This window comes from Aulonocara stuartgranti (assembly GCF_965226115.1).
Source record: "Aulonocara stuartgranti genome assembly, chromosome: 8".
Taxonomy (NCBI): Eukaryota; Metazoa; Chordata; class Actinopteri; order Cichliformes; family Cichlidae; genus Aulonocara; species Aulonocara stuartgranti.
This window is the reverse complement of record NC_138959.1, coordinates 23,859,073-23,877,847: the sequence shown is the minus strand read 5'-3', so window position 1 is coordinate 23,877,847 and position 18,775 is coordinate 23,859,073. Positions and strand designations below refer to the sequence as shown.

Below are 18,775 nucleotides of genomic sequence, written 5' to 3'. Positions count from 1 at the left end.
TCATTTGAGATTGGGCACACCTTGGACAGGTAAAGTGTAAGAACTACAATTCCACAACAATAATCCACCTTTATTCTTTTAGCTGAAGAATCAGTCTTAAGAGCAAGAACAATGCATACTCACACAGAAGCCATTTTAAAAAGAGGACAAAGGGGCTCAAATCCTGCAAATAAAAGCTTAAGCTAAAATAAAAAACAAAACAAAACACAGGTCATAAAATAACTTAACCTTCACTATCTACAGAACAGTGACTGGTGCTGCTTTGTGTTGCAAGAAGTTGATGAGACTTGTGGGCATTTCCAGCTGGTCGATGCAGTTGATCTTGTTGATCTTTCTGAGGTGTCTCCGCACAGCAAGTCGGCACTGTGAGGTCAAAGCTTTTGGATTTCCTGGAGACAAAACAGAAGAAAGTTATACCCACAATATATCATGAATGATAATAATATTATTTATATTTAATGAAGTTTACAGTAACTATTATTACTAAACAAGACATCCAACATATATTTAACAATCTCCCAACTGGTCGTGGCAGATGGCTGCCACTCCCTGAGCCTGGGTCTGGCAGAAGACTCTTCCTGTTAAATGGGAGTTTCCCTTCCCACTGTCACCAAGTGCTTACTCAACGGTGGTTGTTTGATTGTAGGATCTCTAACTTACAATGTAAAACATATTGAGGTGACTGCTGTTGTGATTTGACACTATATAAATAAAACTGAGTGGAACATATAACTGCTGCTGTATACATATTGTAAGTACATTATTTAAGAATTTTAGCTTTTACTATGGGGAAAAAAAAAAATCACACCTACAAAGTGTGTTAATGTTAAATACAAATGCTAGTCAAACATATAGTATGTAAAGCAATAGTGAGGAGAGATGCCTGGAGGATAAATGTTAGAAGTCATATTATAAATGTATTTATTTCATAGATAAAACTTTAGCACTCCTTCAGTTACATCGTCATCAGTAGTGTTAAAGATCTGAAGTGAAAAAGCGCTGAAGAATCTGTCCGACACCTCTTTCTCGCAGCAGCAGCTCCACAGCCTCGTTCTGCTTCGTCGACTTCTCGATGATCAGCGTGGGGAGGTAGACGTTTGCACCGAAGTCGATCAGAAGCTGGATGTATTCCACGCCACAGCCGTGCCTAAGGCACATCTCCAGCACAGTTTTGGGCTGCTTGTCAGAGCTCAGCAGCTTGGCATCAGTGCAGTTGTAGTCTGGGTCTGCCCCGTAGAGGAGCAGCAGTTTGAAGCACTCCATGTGTCCATAAACAGCAGCCAAATAAAGCGGCCCACTGGAGACTCTGGCACTCGAGGTCCACAGTAAGACTTTGGCGCGGGAGTTCACCTCAGCGCCGTGTTTTAGTAGCTGCTTTAGAATCTCTGCGTCGCCTTCCCTTGCAGCAGTGAGGACCGGCGAGCAGTTGTTGGACGAGCTTCCGTTGGGGTTGGCGCCAGCTTTGAGGAGAGTTAAGACACAGTCAAGGTATTTCCCTCGAACGGCTGCGAACAGAGGCGTCTGGGCCTTGACGTCCACGCAGTCTATGATGGCACCGTGAGCTAGAAGGACCTGCAGACAGCTGAGGTGGCCTTTAGACACTGCAGCATGCAGGGGTGTGCCTGCAATGCCCCAGCCACCTCTGCAGTTGATGACTTTCTTGTAGATTTCTTGGCAGAGCATCTCATCAAGGAGTCTGTCATTGTTTTGTAACACAGCCTGCCTCAGCTGGGAAATTTCACAACTCCTTTTCTCTTCTTCAGCGGTCCTTAGCTTGAGCATAGAACCTGCTGCAAATGCAAAGACAGAGAATAAATAACACACCAAATATACAAACGTATGGTCCTCATACAAACACCGCAGTGCATTTCTGTTTGTCAACGTCATCTGTTCTCAAAACAGATTTGGTGTCCTTAGGGCACCAAATCAGCAACCAGTGTTTTGTATTAAAGAAAACAACAACAACAACAACAACAACAACAACAACAACAACAACAACAAAACATAGAATCCAAAGTTCAGGTGAAATATAAATAAGGCTTCAGATCTGACTCGGATAAAAGTGGCAAGATAAAGTTATTATTCTATTTCCGGAAAAAAAAAAAGTATATATAGGCGTTAAAGTTTAAGCTGGTCATTAAGACTTTTTCCACCAAACTTCATTCAAAATCTTTACAATTTTATATTCGCAAAACTAATCGTCCGAACGATGCATCCAATTAATCAATCTATGCTTGTTTATGATAAATAAAACCTTCTGGAAACCTTCGGCATAAAAAGGAATAAAGGCTTTTATAATTAAACCAACCGTTTATTAGAAGTACTGCGATTTTCCCCCGTGAGGCTGTATTGTAGGAAGAAATGGGACAGATTTAGTTTAACTTTCTTACACTGTGTACATGCCGACTCATGCCTCTAATATTAAGGAAGTTACCCATCGCATCTCTACACGACATACAACATAAACACACGTATAGTGTTTCTTATCAGTACTACTTCGCGGACGATAAATAGCTTCGCTAATATTCACCCTAAAACCACAGTGAAAAAACCCAAATAGATATTAAATTCCAAATATCCCGTTAGTACGCAAACATCTCCATCCTTTAACAGTGCTTATTTCAAAGAAACGAAGCTAAACCCTTATGTTTTCTTCGTTTAACATTACCTAAGATATGTCACCATCAACAGCCTCCTTCTTTGCTTCCTGTTTTCTGCTCTTCCTCGATGGTGTGTTTGTGTGACGTACCGCTGCTGCCCCCTAGTGACTTTTATTTGCAATGGCAAACTGAAGCTTAAAATAAATATAGATAGCATAATAGATATTTAACAGATGCAATAGCAAAATATATAAATAGTCTATTAAATTGTAAAAAACAAAAACAAAAAACAAAACAACAGTATTATTAACTGACTTAAATCAAATCTGATTTTTTGCAAATCTGATTTTTAATGCAGATAATTATTTTGGGGAACCCTTATGAGCTGCAGTCCACAGTTTCAGGAACTTTAATTTGATTTTGAGTTGTAGTTTTATTAGTGCTGTAACTGTTTCAGTTCACAGTTACCTATAGGTCAGTCTGATGTAACTGGTAAAGCATAGGCACTTTTTTAATGGACCATTTCAATCATAACATGAAATTTTATTCACTTCATTGCTGAGTTAATATAAGGAAAATTTGTTAAAAATACATAAAGTCATGGTGAAAACTGACATTGTGAATTGAAATGGAATAAAATCCCATATTTGCCATGCTTCTTGGCTCTTGGACCCATGGTTTTCAGTTTGCTGTTAGTTCATTATTCCTTTTGGGTTTTGATGAGTGACTAATGTACATGTCAATAATGTTGTTTTGTAAGGCCTTATGCTTATGAGTAAGCCCATCTGATTCCTGGTATTGTTATTTGTGCCTGTAGTTTTTCTGTTAGTTATAAATGACTTTAGATTTGTCAGTTCCCTTAACAGTTCCCTTTCTGTTCCTTCACTCTCGTCTTTGTGTCGGTCTTTTTATTTTTCTCCTTCCCTGTTTAGTTGTGTTAAGTTAATCTTATTCTCCATTGGGTTGTGTCTCTCTTCCTGTTATAGTTTGGTAAGTGTTGTTCTCTGTGGCTTGCATTACTTCCCCATCTCCTTTGGTTAATTGTCTGCAACTGTGTTTCCACCTCCCTCATTAACCCCAGTGATGTTTTTCTCTCTCAAAAAAGTTTTTTGCTAGTTTCACTCTTCATGAAAGGTTACATCACCCAGGGGTCACCACAGCCGATGGATCCACATTTGATTTGGCACAACATTCCTTTCCCTTTTTTTAGGCTGGGCATGCATCCTACTGGTCTTGAACCAGGAGTATTTTCCATATAAGATGACACCACACAGCCCCAGTCTTGCTTGGATGCAACATTATTAATATCTAGCGCTAATGAATTCAGATCACATATTCTTAACATAACTAAACATAACATAATAAAACAAAATATAACAACCCATTGGAAGTTAATACAAATAGAAGTGGGAAACACTCGTACATTTACCACAATAAAATAAGACTAAAAACATTGAACATTTGTAGGAGGCAATGTGCCTGAACCAAAAAGAACACGAACATTATACGAACATGTCATGCTGACCAACATGCTGTAGAACATTAGCAAAATTTGAATCTTAAAGTTTTGTATCGGTAAAGTTTTTTTTTAAATTGACTTAAGAGTTGTTTCTTTTCTGCTTTGTGGTAGAAAACCATTTGAATCCATAAATACTGAACTATTATATACTTCACAGAAACCAGTGACTTTGGTCCCTTTATAGAATTTTAAGTTCTTGGGAAAGAAAGAAAAAAGAAAGAAAGAAATAAAAATAAAAATACAGAAACTTCTAAGTTAATGCAACGTTATCGCCACCCTCTACATCAGGGTTGGGAGAACTCCAGGCTTGAAGGGCTGGTGTCCTGCAGGTTTTAGATCTCCTCCTGGGTAAACACACCTGAATCAAACAATTAGTTCATTACCAGGCCTCTGGAGAACTTCAAGACATGTCGAGGAGGTCATTTAACCATTTAAATAAGCTGTGTTTAATCAAGGACACATCTAAAACCTGCAGGACACTGGCCCTCGAGGCCTGGAGTTCCCCACCCCTGCTCTACATGATTTGTTCACTCTCCAGGCAACCCGGATGGCATCCTGCCTTTCAAATCTAGTCTTTGCGTGTGCGTCACAGAGCCTTTGTTGGGTAAGTGGTGAGGTCTTGCTGAGACAACAGTGTGTGGACACACTGCAGGAGAGTGACCTTTCTAGCTCTAACAGAAAAAAAAATCTTGTGGCCACACTGTGCTGTGAAGCTAAAACAACTACTGCAGTGACTCTTTGGGCTGTGAGGCTCGTTTCTGTCAGGACCCTTAGTTGCATCCAGCCTGAGGGAGTCTGCTTCTTTCCTTTGAGTGCCAGGAGGTTTTACAACATGGTAATGAGCAGCTCAGGCCTCCTCTGTCCACTCTGCTTCTATGGCTGTTGCTGAGAGACAAAGTAAAAGTCACCCAGGCGCTCACGGAGAACAGAGAAGAGGCCTTTAAAACAACAGTACCACCATAACTCATAGTGTCTGTGCAGGAGGAGGAAAGGAGGGCCCAGTGGAGATGTGTGTGTGTGCAGAAGGCACAGAAGTGGATGGAAAGGAAGATAAGACACTAAATTTAAGATGAGGAGAATCTTCAAATCTAGTGTAATACAAGGAGAGAATTAATTTCTACAATGCTCTGTTTCCATGCGTGATTTGCTCGGCAAGATGAGAGCCACGCTTGTGCCGCAGAAACACTCTCTACCCTGGATTATTTGCATGGTTTTGATCACAACTGCTGGAGGTGAGAATCTTAAGTTTGTACCAGGTTACTAAATGGAAAAGAAAAGCTGTGTTCTGGAAAAACTGCAGTATCAGCTTCAACATTTCAAAATAATTTCAAAATTCAGAAAACGTCTGGTTACATTTGAAGACGAGATCACAGAATACGACAGTATTGTTGTAGCACTCTTCATCCACTTTACATGTGTTGTCAGTATACAGCAAGGATTGTGCATTATGGCTTTTATTGTATATGTTGCTGTTTGTTTACTGTTAAAGAGAATGTGACTCCTATTTTCACCTTGTGTGTGCGGCAGAAACGTAGTCCTGGAAATGCGTACTTACTTAGCGAGGACTTTGCCAGCTTGGTGGCTGTTTGTGGACAAATTTTGTCAGCACATTAACAAACTGCAAGAAAGTCCAGAAAGCTTTAATAAAGCTTAATAACGTTGGTGTTTATTAAAGTGAGTTAAACCGAGTTAAAGACAAAGTGCAATATACTTAAATGTAATAGAAAATAACTTAAACATATATTTTTGAAGAAGACAGATGACATTGTGTTTAGTTTTGTACCAGCCAATCAAAAAGTGTTCTTTAAACTAACCTTTTTTTTCAAAATATGAAATATTTTCGTAGATGCTTTAAAGCTATGGTTTTTTGTTTTTCAAAATAAAACTTCCTTCTTCATCAAATGATAGTGCTCCATTATTTAGGAGTTTATGAACATGTGTTAAAATGACAGACTTTCAAAATTAAATCCTGCTATCACAATGTAACTATTACCTGCCACCTCCTGTAAGTCTAAAAAAAAATCATTATTATTAAACACCAACTTTATTGGTGTTTAATAATAATTACCAGACTAAAGTCTGGAAATAACAACAGTTTCACTGATGTATTTCAAGAAATTCTTGTTGATAATGATACATTTTTAATCACTGAAGGGTTGAACAATATTATATTATATTTACCAGCTTTTACCAACTATTTAACTTTTTTCCCAAAATCTCGACATTGTAGCAGTTTGAATATTTGATTCCTGGTTTAATCCCAAGAGGATCTACTTAATATGTGAGGCTTCCTTCTGTGCGACTGCACTCAACAAAGAAAAAAATGCCCAAAATGTAATGTTCACTTTAAATATGAAATTACATGCATTTCTTCCCCATATAATTTGTTACTTAAGAAATGCAAGTATTTCAAATATTAAATTTAATGGAAGCTGATCAAATGAAAATTGTTTGAAAAGTATCCATTGAATTTATACCAACCATATATTTGGTTATTTTATCAATAAATAAACTGTTGATTTTATATATTTCAGCTGCATTTTATTTAAAATTAACGCTTCATGGTAATAAGGCCTATAAAATAATAATTTTTGAGTGCAAAGAAGATCCTGTACCTGAGTGCAATTATGAGGGAAAAATTACTTTTTATTTGATTTTGTAAGTCAATTGCAACAGTTCAGAGGGAAATCTTAAATCTTTATGGTTTGCATGCTAATATGACATTTGTACTTACCTTTCAGATTAAGAATTATGATGTGTGTCAGCCCAGTAAAAAGGATAGAAGAGACTAAAAAGAGTAAAGGAGTAAAAAGAGACTAATGGGGCGATCGTGGCTCAAGAGTTGGCAGTTCGTCTTGTAATCGGAAGGTTGCTGGTTCGACCCCCGGCTCAGACAGTCTCGGTCGTTGTGTCCTTGGGCAAGACACTTCGCCTACCGCCTACTGGTGATGGCCAGAGGGGCCGATGGCGCGATATGGCAGCCTCGCCTCTGTCAGTCTGCCCCAGGGCAACTGTGGCTACAACTGTAGCTGCCTCCACCAGTGTGTGAATGAATAGTGGAATTGTAAAAGCGCTTTGAGGGTCTCGAAAAGCGCTGTATAAATGCAATCCATTATTATTATTATTAATGGATACTTCAATTTTTCATAGTTTAAAGTTTTTCTGATGATCTTGTCACAGTTTGAATGTGTGCATTTTACTTGTAACAGAGAACTTTTAAAGAGGAATGTTTGTCCCACTAAATTGACTGTATTTCATACAGAACATTACACATGGAGCATGTAGCGCTTCTCTCCTAAAACCAGTGCTGTAGCTCAAATTTCCTGATAAAACCAGCAGGTGCTTTGAAGTCTCACAAACACAACGTCAAGGTTAAACCTAAAAGCTGAAATGTGATTCTGTCAAATGTGTCTTTGTTCAGCTGGATTTAAAGCTAATCACTGATGTGATTCACATGAGTTATGTAAGAAAGCACTCCTTGCATGTGGTTCGCTAAGTTTTGCTGTTGCTTTCCAGAGAACATTCCCTGCCCGCAAGGCAGTCAGGTTCACCTGACCAGCCTACGATGCTATTGGCTGTCAGAGATGGCAGTGTCATGGTTTGAAGCACGGGCTTCATGCAGAACGACCCTGGGAGGGGACTTAGCAGCTGCTGACAGCCTAGAACTTCAAAGTTTCTTTCTTCATGCCTTTCCACTGTGAGTCTGACAAACAATATACACAGTCATTCATATCATATTCTCCTGAGAACTTTCTGTTTTTTTGTGATTTGTGTGTCTACTGCAGAGGACAAATGATGACCCTGGTTCTCAGGAGGAGATGCTTCTTCAGCCTGTTTTTAATCTTTAACACAGAATGTGTAACATTTTGTATTTTAGGAAAACCACTGTGTGGGTATGGCTGCAGGACTCTGACCAGGAAGGGGTTGTTCAGTCACAAAGTCCAATATGGCGGGACAAAGATGATGATAGTCCAGGGGAGTGCACTCAGATGGCACTGGGAACACTGGGAAGGTGGAGGAAGGCCCAGTGTGCAGGACAATACCATTTCATCTGTGAAATGGAAGTAAATGGTGAGATTTTTGTTTCATTAAAGGACACCAGAAACACGCATGAATGTGAAAGCAGGAAGGAGAACTGAATGCAGGCAGTATGGTAGTTTTCAGGTGGCAGGCAAGCTGGCAAACAAACAAAAGCAGAGGGCAAGCAAAGCTCAAGCTCTGGAAACAGAAAAACACAGCTCGACTGAACATGCTGATAATTTGGCAAAGCCTAATTTAAACACCGACCAAGCATGCATTATGACCACTGACAGGTGAAGTGAATAACACTAATTATTCTCGTCATCATGACATTGTTAGTGGGTGGGATATATTAGGGACTAATGTGTTCATCGCTTACCTGGGGAACTCCTGGCACCAGGATGCAATATGGGTTGAAGGCAAGCTGACGAAGGCAGTGTGAAGCTTTTGGTAACGTTCTGTTGGAAATCCTTGTGGATCCATGTGGATGTTATTTTGACACATAACACCTACCTAAGCATTATTGCCAGCCATACACAGCATTTCATGGAAATAGTATTTCTTGACTGGTCTAAGGAGCTTGGAAAGAAAAGCAGGAATGGTTTGAGTACGACAGCAAGATTGAGGTGTTGACTCGGCCTCCAAGTTCTCCAAATCTCAGTGTAATTGTGCATCTGTGGGATACCATGCAGGCCCCCCAGCTCTCAACTTACAGGACTTGAAGGATCTGTTGTTAGTTAGTGTCCATGCCTCAATGGGTCAGGTCAAATATATAAAAAATGTCATTTGAAATAGACTGAGGTGATTTTGTTTTATTCATCTTCCTGTAGCGCCTTTACCATCGATAGACAGTTACCTCATTGGATTGGCTCTCATGACCGGCATATATGCGGAAACCCACGTGCAGCTTCTTCCCAGTGTTCCAGACATCGGACGGCACACAGCAGAGGTAAAGTATTGTGCTTAATCACTGACTCCTGACTCAAGGACTCATAGGATATTATAAGATGAACGGCTGCTATGTGATTCCAAACTAGGGAAAGGAGAGGATGAAACACTCACAACTTTTGTATATAAGTAGGCTCCCATGTCTCCCACAGATGCAGCTTTTCCCAGGCTTGTGGTTCAGTCATGCAGGTCAGTTGCTATCAGTGGAACTGGTGGTCCAGCCCAGTCCTGTGTCCTCTCTGGCTCGTGTCCAGATACTTCGGCCCTACTGCAACCCTAACTACCACTTGGTACCTCCAGGTACTGAAACAGCTGTGACTAAAGCCTAATTTTTCATAGCACCTACTTGGCTCAGATCCACTCAACTCAGTTTGGGATATTTTTCAGTACAATTTAGTACTACCTCAATGTTGGTGGGATAGTTATAGGAAGGCAGAGTGTGCAGTGTGTGTCATTTGTACGCAACACAAACACAACACAAACTGGAGGACACTGAGGTGATGTATACCTGCTGGTCACTTTATGGCCTTTTGTAAGACTAAAAGAAGAGAGTCAGAAAATGATGCAGGCTCTTGGGTTATTCAGTGACATCACTCTCAGTGATGGCACGCAGTCTATCGACATCACATTTTCTGCTTGACTCAGCTTGATGGGAACCCAGGCTGACTAGGTACAACTACTAACCAAGTTACCACCTGATAGAAAACGCTAAAAACCGAGTCAAGTTGAGTCGAGCTGAGTAGGTGCTAATGGGAAGGAGGTGTAGGATGTATTTGTCTGATACTGTAGGTGATAATCTGCTTTTTTATTTGTCAGGCTGCAGCTCTCTCCTTAATCCATTCAGCTGCTGCTCAGCAGTACCGCTGTGTAACACTACAGGGGGCTGCAGCACAGGGCAGCACTGGTGCCATCTACTGGAGGCATGCGTGCTCACCACCAGTCCATGCAGCACCTACGACTCTGCCATCAGAAATCGGGGCTTTGCCTTACCCCCAAGATACTCCGACTTACCACCGTTCTATCACGTGGTGGCAGACCTGCCTCTGAAAATAAACCCCACCTTCGAGCTAAACACCATAAGGGTTTGTTGATTATCTTGCAACCTTTTTGGAAAATGCACCTTTTAAAACGTATGCCACAATAATTCTTTACACATTATCATGTTCGTTTTTTCAATAGCTGTCCCTCTTAGAGCGAGCCATCGTGGTTTACCCTGATGATATTGTGGCTATACAGCACACTCTTGACTCTGGAACATTTCTACATTGCCTAAACAGTGAAGCCTCTCGAAACTCTCCCTGGAGCCAAAGTTACCTGTCCTTCAGGGGGATGGAGTGGGGAGGCTGGTTGGAAGGAGTTACTTTACTGCCCCAAGGAAGCAAGTGGGTGGATGGAGTTGTGTGTAATCTAAGGATGCTTTATGTGGACACCCTTCACAGAGCTACGGAGCATGAAGACATCTTTGACTATACTCCGACAGAGACAGCCACTGTCAGTGGTATTAGGCCCCTTACTACAGGCCCTAATCCCAGTCTTAGGTCTAAATTCCAACTTGAGGTCATTCACCCACTCCCAGATGATAAGAACCAGATTCATGTCCAAATCAATGCCCCAACTGTCATTATTCTCAAGGCCCTGTTTGGAGAAAAAGCCAGCAGCTCATGGTCAGCCCCGGTGCTCCAGACTGGAGTTCCGTTTCTTCCATCCTGTCCTGAAAATATGTTTCAGTCTTTACTTGGCTGTAGGAAGCAATCCCAGGATGCCTGGTTTTCATCTGTGACTCTGGTCTTATCATCACCTGGAATTCAAATCCTGAACATCAGTGTGATGGATGTGCAAAGTTTTCAGAGTTTGAGCGTGAAGGTTTGTGGCTACGAGCCTGTGACGGGGCTTAGTGTTGAGCCACATGGATGCCTGAGGATGCTTGTAGATACATCGCAGGTGAGACCACCAAAAAGGAAACAGTGACAAAGATGCTAAGTTTTTTTTTAACAATATATTTTAACGAAATAGCTTGTGTGAGTCTCAAAATAGCAGTTTATGTTAATTGTTATGCCAGTTTGAATGCAACCAAAAGAAATTAATAACAACTAGATGAATTGTTATCCAAGTTCTGGAGGACACATATGGTCCCCAGACAATAGTTCATAATCATCCATCCATCCATCATTTTAACCGTCTATCCACATAAGGGTTGCATGTGTGTGTGATGGCCAACACAGGAAAAAGCTAATATACTACATAACTCCAGCCACTGGCAATTTTAGATTTATTTATTTTTCTTACTACAGAGAAATCAAATTGGCAACTTAAAAACTTTTCCAGAGGTTTGTTTTTTTTTGTCAGATTTTTTTTTGGTTTTGTTTGTTTTTAGCAAAAAATGTTAAATTTGCAAGTATAACTTCAAGAATTCATAGCAGGAATACCTAAAGAACCTTTACACGTAACATAAAGTTGATAAGTATAGTATGTTTCTTATCTACATTAATTTACAATTCCAGTGGATCATTGGTGTAATATTTCATCAAGTCCAAGATATTTCAGCTCACAATGCATAGGCCCAAAGATTCATATTTGAATCCATCAGTTGCTGAAAGCTCTCTGCACTGGTCACATTGCTTTGTTCATCACCACAGTGTTTCAGGCTGACACATCACTGACTGACTTGATTCCCTTGCTTAATCTTAACCTGGGGTTTCTTGGTGTGCCTGTGAGTGTGCTTCTGTACCTGGAGTACAGTGTGTCAGTGCATCTTCTTTATACCTTGCATATCAGTTGTATTTCAGTAGCTGTATGGAAAGCTCCATCAAATATTTGTGGTTGACTGGACCACTTGTGGTTGAGCCGTCTTAAGTGCTTAAATTGGAGGCCATTGACTATTTTGTATTACATTTAGTTAGTGTTTTAGTAAGAGTTGCAATCACAGTTAAACATGGATATGAAAGTAATGTTAGTTACCTTAGTTTAATGTAATGACATTTTTTATGTTTTATTTTGTAGTCATTTACAGCCACAGTGGAGAGCGGCTCTTCAGTAAAATTCTCATGGGTGATTGACGACCTGAAAGAGTTTGCCTATGAAGGGAGATCTTACAGTGTAATGTTCAAGAAACCTGCTGAGTATAAGCTGCTGGTAAAAAAAAAGAAAGAAGTGCACTATGCTCAGATATTAGTTGTTATAAATTATTTGGCAAATATAACAAATAGAAATTTCATGATTACAGTTACCGTAATAGAAAAAAGGGTTGAAAAAGCAGTTTTAGTAATCAGTGAACTATCTGTAGGTGACAGCATCCAACCCCGTGAGCTCACAGAGCCAGCAAATCCTCCTGACTGCAGATGAAATCACGCTGCTAGCTGACCCAGAGTTCCTGTCAGTCAGTGAGGTTGTGGCTGTGGATGTTACTCACCTCTACACTGTGAGGGTCAGAGTTGATATCTCCCTTCCAGTTACCTTTAGGTAAGGACTTCTGTAGCCATCTCTCCCAAGACTTTTATTGAAATTTTTATTGACAAGAAAGTCTCACACTGAAAATGCACTCATAAAGCTCTTTTTGTATGCTTTTCATGCAACTTGTCACTTAGATGGGATTTTGGGGATGGCAGTAGCAGTGTCATCCACACGCAGCCTGCTCCATGTCAGGCCATGGAAGCACATGTGGCAAGAAGAGAGAAGCAAATGTATATCCAGGACTCGGTAAACTACAGCTATCAGATCCCAGGTAAACACACACAGAAGACTTAAATTATTGACACTGCTGATTATTGTAATATTTTTCACTATTTTAACTTTACATCCCATGTCTTTAATGTTTTGGTTCACTGCCACTTTTAATCAGACCTTCCTATTTCTTAACAAAAAAGCTGATTTTAGCAACTAACTCCAGTAAACCCACTGTATTCTACCTACCAAGCATCAACACTGTTAGAAAGTCTGGAGGACATATTAGAGCATTTGGGAGTGCTGCACATTTTGGTTAAAACCAAACCAGATTCTAAATACTAATGTTCCTATATGTCTGCTTGATGTGTAATGAGGCAAATGATTGCAAACTCCTTCAGCATATTGACTTTATGTGTTCGCAGTAGAGCAGTGTTATGTTTACAATTAGTTTCTCCAACAAACGCTGGCCAAAAAGGTAATTAATATGAGTTTAATGGTGCTTTAAACAGCCAGTTAAGCAAACATTAAATTAACTTTTAGTTAATTTAATTTAACTTTTACATTTTCTCTTTGTTGCCTTTTTGGCAGAGACCCCAGAATCATATGTAGATATTTTAAACCATTTGTTTCTCTTTTAATGGAGATTCATATTTTTTTTAACCACTTTAGAAAGGATAATATTTTTGAAATTTTCTCAAATCTATAGTAGGAAGTACCACAAATGACACTGTGGTTGACTGCTATGCACTTATAGTATTTAGTACAATAAAGCAAAATTCATTTTCTGTGTTTAATCCAGAGGACTACACACTTCACGTTCAAGTCTCCAATCAATATGACAACACTGAAACATCCATGAAGATAAATGTCCGCCCTCTGTTAATCAGCCTCTTCATTTCCCCTTCCACTTTGGTGCCTGTTGTCAACCAGACTTTCGACCTGGAAGCTTCCACCGAACCCTCCGCTTTTGTTGTCTTCTACACATGGGACTTTGGAGATGGTTCTAAAGCTGTCCAAAGCATCCACGCTAGAACTGGCCGTAGGTTTGGATCTGCAGGAGTATACAACATCACAGTACTGGCTAATAACACAGTTTCATCCATTAGTGCCTGGCACGTGGTGGTAGTTATGGAGAAAATCTCTGGATTAACTGTCTCCAGCAGCAGATCAAGTGAAGTTGGCTCTGCTACAGATTTCAAAGCTGAGGTTTCTACTGGTACTGACCTCCTCTGGGATTTTGACTTTGGTGATGGGTCCCAGCAGGAGAATCTTACAGATGGTTCCATCTCACACATCTATAAGTTTCCAGGGAACTATACAGTAAAAGTGACTGTCTATAATTCTGTCAGCAAAGCTTTTCAGTCTATCGTTGTTGAGGTCTATGCTTTGACTATTAGAGGTGTTCTCCCGACAGAATGCATCATGAGTGGAAAAGACACGCAGTTTACAGCTCTGGTGAATGGAAACATATCCAGTCTGACTTTTCATTGGCTGTTTAAAGACTCAAATGTAACTGTAGTGATAGGACAGTCCACAGCCATGCATATATTTCCAAGCCATGGTATTTTTCATGTTAACCTGACTGTGTTTAGTTCTTTCACACGTACCTCATTTAATACGAGTGTCTGTGTTCAAAGTTCGATAACGAATGTTGTGATGCAACGCTCAAAGAATGTGGTGGCAGTTGGCGAACAAATATGCTTTGGTGTGTTAGTGTCCCCTGAACAGATGATGGGTTACCAGTTCAAATGGTTTAGTAACTCCTATGATCTTGCTGCTGTAACTGAAAACTCTGAGAGGTGTTTTGTCTTTGGAGATGAAGGTGTTGAAGAGGTGTCAGTAACAGCAAGTAACAAAGTCAGCAGCAAAACAGCCAAAGTTAACATTACCATTCAAAAACCAGTGAGCGGACTTTCTATTAGGCACAATAGCCAAAGTGATGCACTGATTGTCAATACAGTAGCATCATTTTGGATTGCCAGTTGTGCTGGCACCAATGTGTCAGTGCTGTGGAACTTTGGAGATGGGTCACCAGCGGAGCAGAAACATAACGTCTCACATGTCTTTACTTTGTTGGGTCAGTTCACAATCACTGCAACAGCATTTAACGCTGTTAGCCGGGACTCTACAACCCTCACAGTGAACGTATTACTCCCTGTTTCAGATCTTTCACTTCACACCAGCCACCCTTATTCTGTGATAGGAGAGGAAACTGTCATCACAGCAGTTAGCAGTGCTGGAATTAGCAGTGCCAGCTACTTTTGGACAGTAGAAGGCATATCTTTAACCAGTCAGGGAACTCATGAGTTTAGATTTGCTTTCCCGAGACCAGGAGTGTATCAAGTAAGCGCTATAGCACAGAATCTATTGAGTAAAAGAGAGGCAGATATTTTAATTGAGGCATTTGAAAGAATAGAGGGACTTCAGATTGAATGTCAAAGCCTGATAAATGAGAAATATATACCAACTCATGAGGAAGTGTTGTTTACTACTTCAGTCACCAAAGGCTCCAACATTACTTTCCATTGGCTTGCCAGACAGAGTGAAACAACCCAACAAATTGCAGGTGAAGGAGAACTTTTTCATTTGTTACCTGGAACACCTGGTAATCTTTCAGTTCAGCTTAGAGCCTCCAATGTGTTGGGTGAGGTTACCAAGAGTGTTTCTTTAGTAGTAGTTGAACGTGTAAAAAATGCAGTCATAACAGTACAGTCAAACTTTGTGGCATGGAAGAAAGTAGTGAATATCTCTGTTTTTGTGGATACCGGATCAGACTTACAATATCTTTGGCATATGAATGCTAACCTTTTACCCCTTCAGACACAGGAACCTTTTCTGCTTTACACTTTTCCAAGTCTGGGTTCTTATCTTGTCACAGTTGTAGTTTGGAACGCTGTTAGCCAGAGTAACAACACCAAACCGTTTTTGGTTCAGGAAGAAGTCCAAGATGTAGACTTTCAAATTGACAACAAGACACATCCATTTTATGTCAATGCAAGTGCTACTCTTTCCTTTCATGGGTTTATTCACAAGGGTAATGATCTGCATTGGGACTGGAAAGCTAGAACTGCTAAACAGAACATTTTCACCTCAACCAGTCAAACATTTATCTACAGATTTCCACATGCAGGCACCTACCAGGTGTATCTGAATGTTTCCAATGAGATAAGTTGGCAGATGGTTTCACACAATGTCAGAGTCCAGGATGCAGTCAAAGGTCTTGTGCTGGGCAATAGCAAGTCCTCCTTCTGTAGTAACAAACAAGTAACATTTATTCCAACAATCTCCAAAGGAAGCAATGTAAGCTTTCTTATAACTTTCCAAAACAAACACTGGACTCTAAGTCATGATATTTTTGAGGGCCAATACACCACATCAAGTCTTCCAGTCGGGAGACACATAGTTACAGTTCAAGCTTTCAACCAGGTCAGTAGTGCAGAGGCGTCCTCTAGCATTCTAATCACTGAGCAAGTTCAAGGTTTGCAACTTGTAAACTGTTGTTCTACTACTCTAGAAGCTCAGAAAGGAACCCAATTCAAAGCAGAGGTTCAAAGTGGATTTCCAGTCAACTACACCTGGATGTTTCACTTGGAAAGGTCAAGGCCCACTTGGCTCATGGGAAAAGAAGTCCTCTTTACTCCTTTGGATAGTGGTTCATTGTTTGTTAGTGTGTCAGCCAGCAATGGACAATGCTCTCAGACAGTAAACCTGACTGCTACAGTCGAGTGGCCTGTTAGGAAAGTAAAGCTCGTCTGTCATTCAAAGAAAATATTTGTTGAACATCCTGTCCGATTTTCTGCAACGGTGGGCAAAGGAAGCAATATTAAATATGTGTGGGACTTTGGAGAGTCCAAGGAATTATTAGTGACAGAGTCAAGTGCTATTAACCACACTTATTATAACACCGGCAAATACAAAGTTATGGTCACAGTTTTCAACAGTGTCAGCAATGTGTCCTCACAGCTACACATAGAGGTGGAGGATCTTCAATGTTCCAGCCCACAGGCCTCCCTGGTCCAAAGCCAGTCTACTATATTTAGGTCTAGAACAAGTTTCTTTGAAGCAAGTATGAATATTAATTGCTCTTCTTACAAGACTCTCTATCTGTGGGAGGTATTCACCGAGTCAGACTGTGCCTATGGCAACACTGATATTTCCGGAAACAAAGTCATTCTCCAAAATCTGGAGGATGCAACACCCTTTCTCTCAATCCCAAAGCATGTGCTTAATGTAGGGAGCTACTGCCTGGTATTCACACTTTCATTCCAGGAAACTCCCATCCTCCTCAAACTGAAGACTAACATCACAGTGGTCCACTCACCATTAGTAGCTCTCATCAAGGGAGGCTCCCACAGATGGTGGTCCAGCTTAAACAACCTTGTCCTTGATGGGTCTGACTCTTATGACCCTGATATTGAGCCAGGAGTAGAAGATGCCCTTCAGTATCACTGGAGCTGCATGGCAGTGGTAGGCAGCTTTGTATGTTTAAGATTTCTATTGTATTGCATTCATTCTGTGTCTAACTATGGATGATCTGATATCCTCATGTTGGTGTTGTTCCCAGACCATCATGAAAATGTTGTTCCAGGTTCAACATTGCAAGTGACCAATCACATTGTTGTGACGTTATTCTTTTGCGCGCCAAGCCATTCGTGCATTTATGAAATTCCAATGTTGCAAGGACAATATCAATTCTGCTTACTGTTTATTAAAGGGTTACGGTTAGGGTTAGGGTTAGGGTCCGTTGATCGGCGGACAGAGGTGGTTTCTCGCAGCTTAAGTACAGTTTTTTGTTTTACGCCGGTTTTTCCCGAAGTCGCAAAAGTATGACGTCACAACAATCTGATTGGTCACTTGCAATGTTGATCCTGGAACAACATTTAGTATGATGATCTGGGAACAACACCAACACGAGGATATCAGATCGTGCGTCTAACTATAACAACAATTTGCAGAACTCCAAAGAGTCCTCTTTTGTAAAGCAGCCCATCGGGTGGACCAGCAGTAGGATGACTATACAAAGCAATCATCTACACCCTGGCACAATCTACATTTTCACCCTTACTGTGCACAAGGAAGGAAGGAAACCTTCCTCTGTTAACCAAACGGTATGGAGTTATGTTGAATATTGCTTGCAATCAGATGATTTTGGAGATATAAGCAGGTATGGATGAACATGTCACTGAGGGAAGAAGCTACTGGGCTGAATGACCATCAAACCTTGTCTTATGTCTTATTTCTTTCAGGTAACTGTCAGTGACGCTCACTTGCTTCCTGTGACTATAGAATGTGTATCCTGTTCTGTTCGCTCATCTGCTAACCACATCAGTTACAACGCCCCCGTTATCCTTTCTGGACGTTGTGGACAATGTGATGACCAGGCACAGGTAACTATTGTCAAATTAAATGCAAAAGAAATATTGTGTGAGGTTGTATTTAATTATTTCTTTAGTAGATAAATTAAAGTAATGACTGGCTGATTATTTTTAAATTGGGAAATATATAAATATGCCTATATATTTTGTTATTACTGTGATTCATGAACGTGTCTTCTACAGTACAAATGGAGAGCTCATGACCAAAGTGGTCTGTCCCTTGTCCTTGATGAGGTCACCACTAAAGGGAAATATTCTCGCTTGGTGGTGCGATCAGGCATCCTTCAGCCAGGACAGAGTTATTACTTTGCCCTAGATGTAGCCCAGCCTCACAGTGGGGAACGGGGCAGTGCCGTCTTGATGATACAAACAAACAATCCACCACACGGCGGCCTATGTGATCTGAGTCCAGAGTCAGACATACAACTACTGGAGACAAAGGTCACCTACAACTGTTCAGGTATCACTAAGTTATAAAACGACAGGGCTACACAATCTAATTTGCATTGATGTTTTCATCTGACAGGTTAAAAGTGTAAATGTTTTTTTTTTTTCACACTTTTCAACCCAGCTGACAAATTTAATGAAACAAGTTAAAATCACACAGCTGGAGTTTAATGTACGTTGTTGTTTATGGTTGTGTCTAACAT

At 40.4% G+C, this 18,775-nt stretch overlaps 2 protein-coding genes across 4 annotated transcripts in view; one reads left to right on the top strand and one right to left on the bottom strand.

Moving 5' to 3' along the window:
* The window catches only part of pkd1b (polycystic kidney disease 1b), a 41,132-nt gene that overhangs the window by 1,906 nt on the left and 20,451 nt on the right, over positions 1–18,775 (top strand). The window contains exons 2-15 of the mRNA XM_082544121.1: positions 5,101–5,351; positions 7,636–7,816; positions 7,997–8,190; positions 8,970–9,088; positions 9,240–9,387; positions 9,904–10,169; positions 10,267–11,028; positions 12,088–12,219; positions 12,371–12,546; positions 12,672–12,808; positions 13,550–17,217; positions 17,706–17,858; positions 17,997–18,137; positions 18,309–18,585. Of these exons, the coding sequence (XP_082400247.1) occupies positions 5,255–5,351; positions 7,636–7,816; positions 7,997–8,190; positions 8,970–9,088; positions 9,240–9,387; positions 9,904–10,169; positions 10,267–11,028; positions 12,088–12,219; positions 12,371–12,546; positions 12,672–12,808; positions 13,550–17,217; positions 17,706–17,858; positions 17,997–18,137; positions 18,309–18,585 (6,451 nt within the window). The 5' untranslated portion in view covers positions 5,101–5,254. The remainder of the gene's footprint in view (positions 1–5,100; positions 5,352–7,635; positions 7,817–7,996; positions 8,191–8,969; positions 9,089–9,239; positions 9,388–9,903; positions 10,170–10,266; positions 11,029–12,087; positions 12,220–12,370; positions 12,547–12,671; positions 12,809–13,549; positions 17,218–17,705; positions 17,859–17,996; positions 18,138–18,308; positions 18,586–18,775) is intronic.
* On the bottom strand, positions 56–2,736 carry LOC309713347 (ankyrin repeat and SOCS box protein 12-like). 3 transcript variants are annotated; one of them, XM_082544902.1, is made up of 4 exons: positions 2,435–2,662; positions 2,309–2,344; positions 1,020–1,787; positions 56–389 (listed from the first exon to the last, which is right to left on the bottom strand). In XM_082544902.1, the coding sequence occupies exons 1-4, from the start codon at positions 2,454–2,456 to the stop codon at positions 238–240; spliced, it is 978 nt and encodes a 325-aa protein (XP_082401028.1). In that variant the 5' UTR covers positions 2,457–2,662; the 3' UTR covers positions 56–237. The 3 variants fall into 3 exon arrangements, with proteins under 3 accessions (XP_082401028.1, XP_082401029.1, XP_082401030.1); XM_082544903.1 differs by lacking the exons at positions 2,309–2,344; positions 2,435–2,662 and adding an exon at positions 2,669–2,736 and having other exon boundaries at positions 1,020–1,790; XM_082544904.1 differs by lacking the exons at positions 2,309–2,344; positions 2,435–2,662 and adding an exon at positions 2,669–2,726.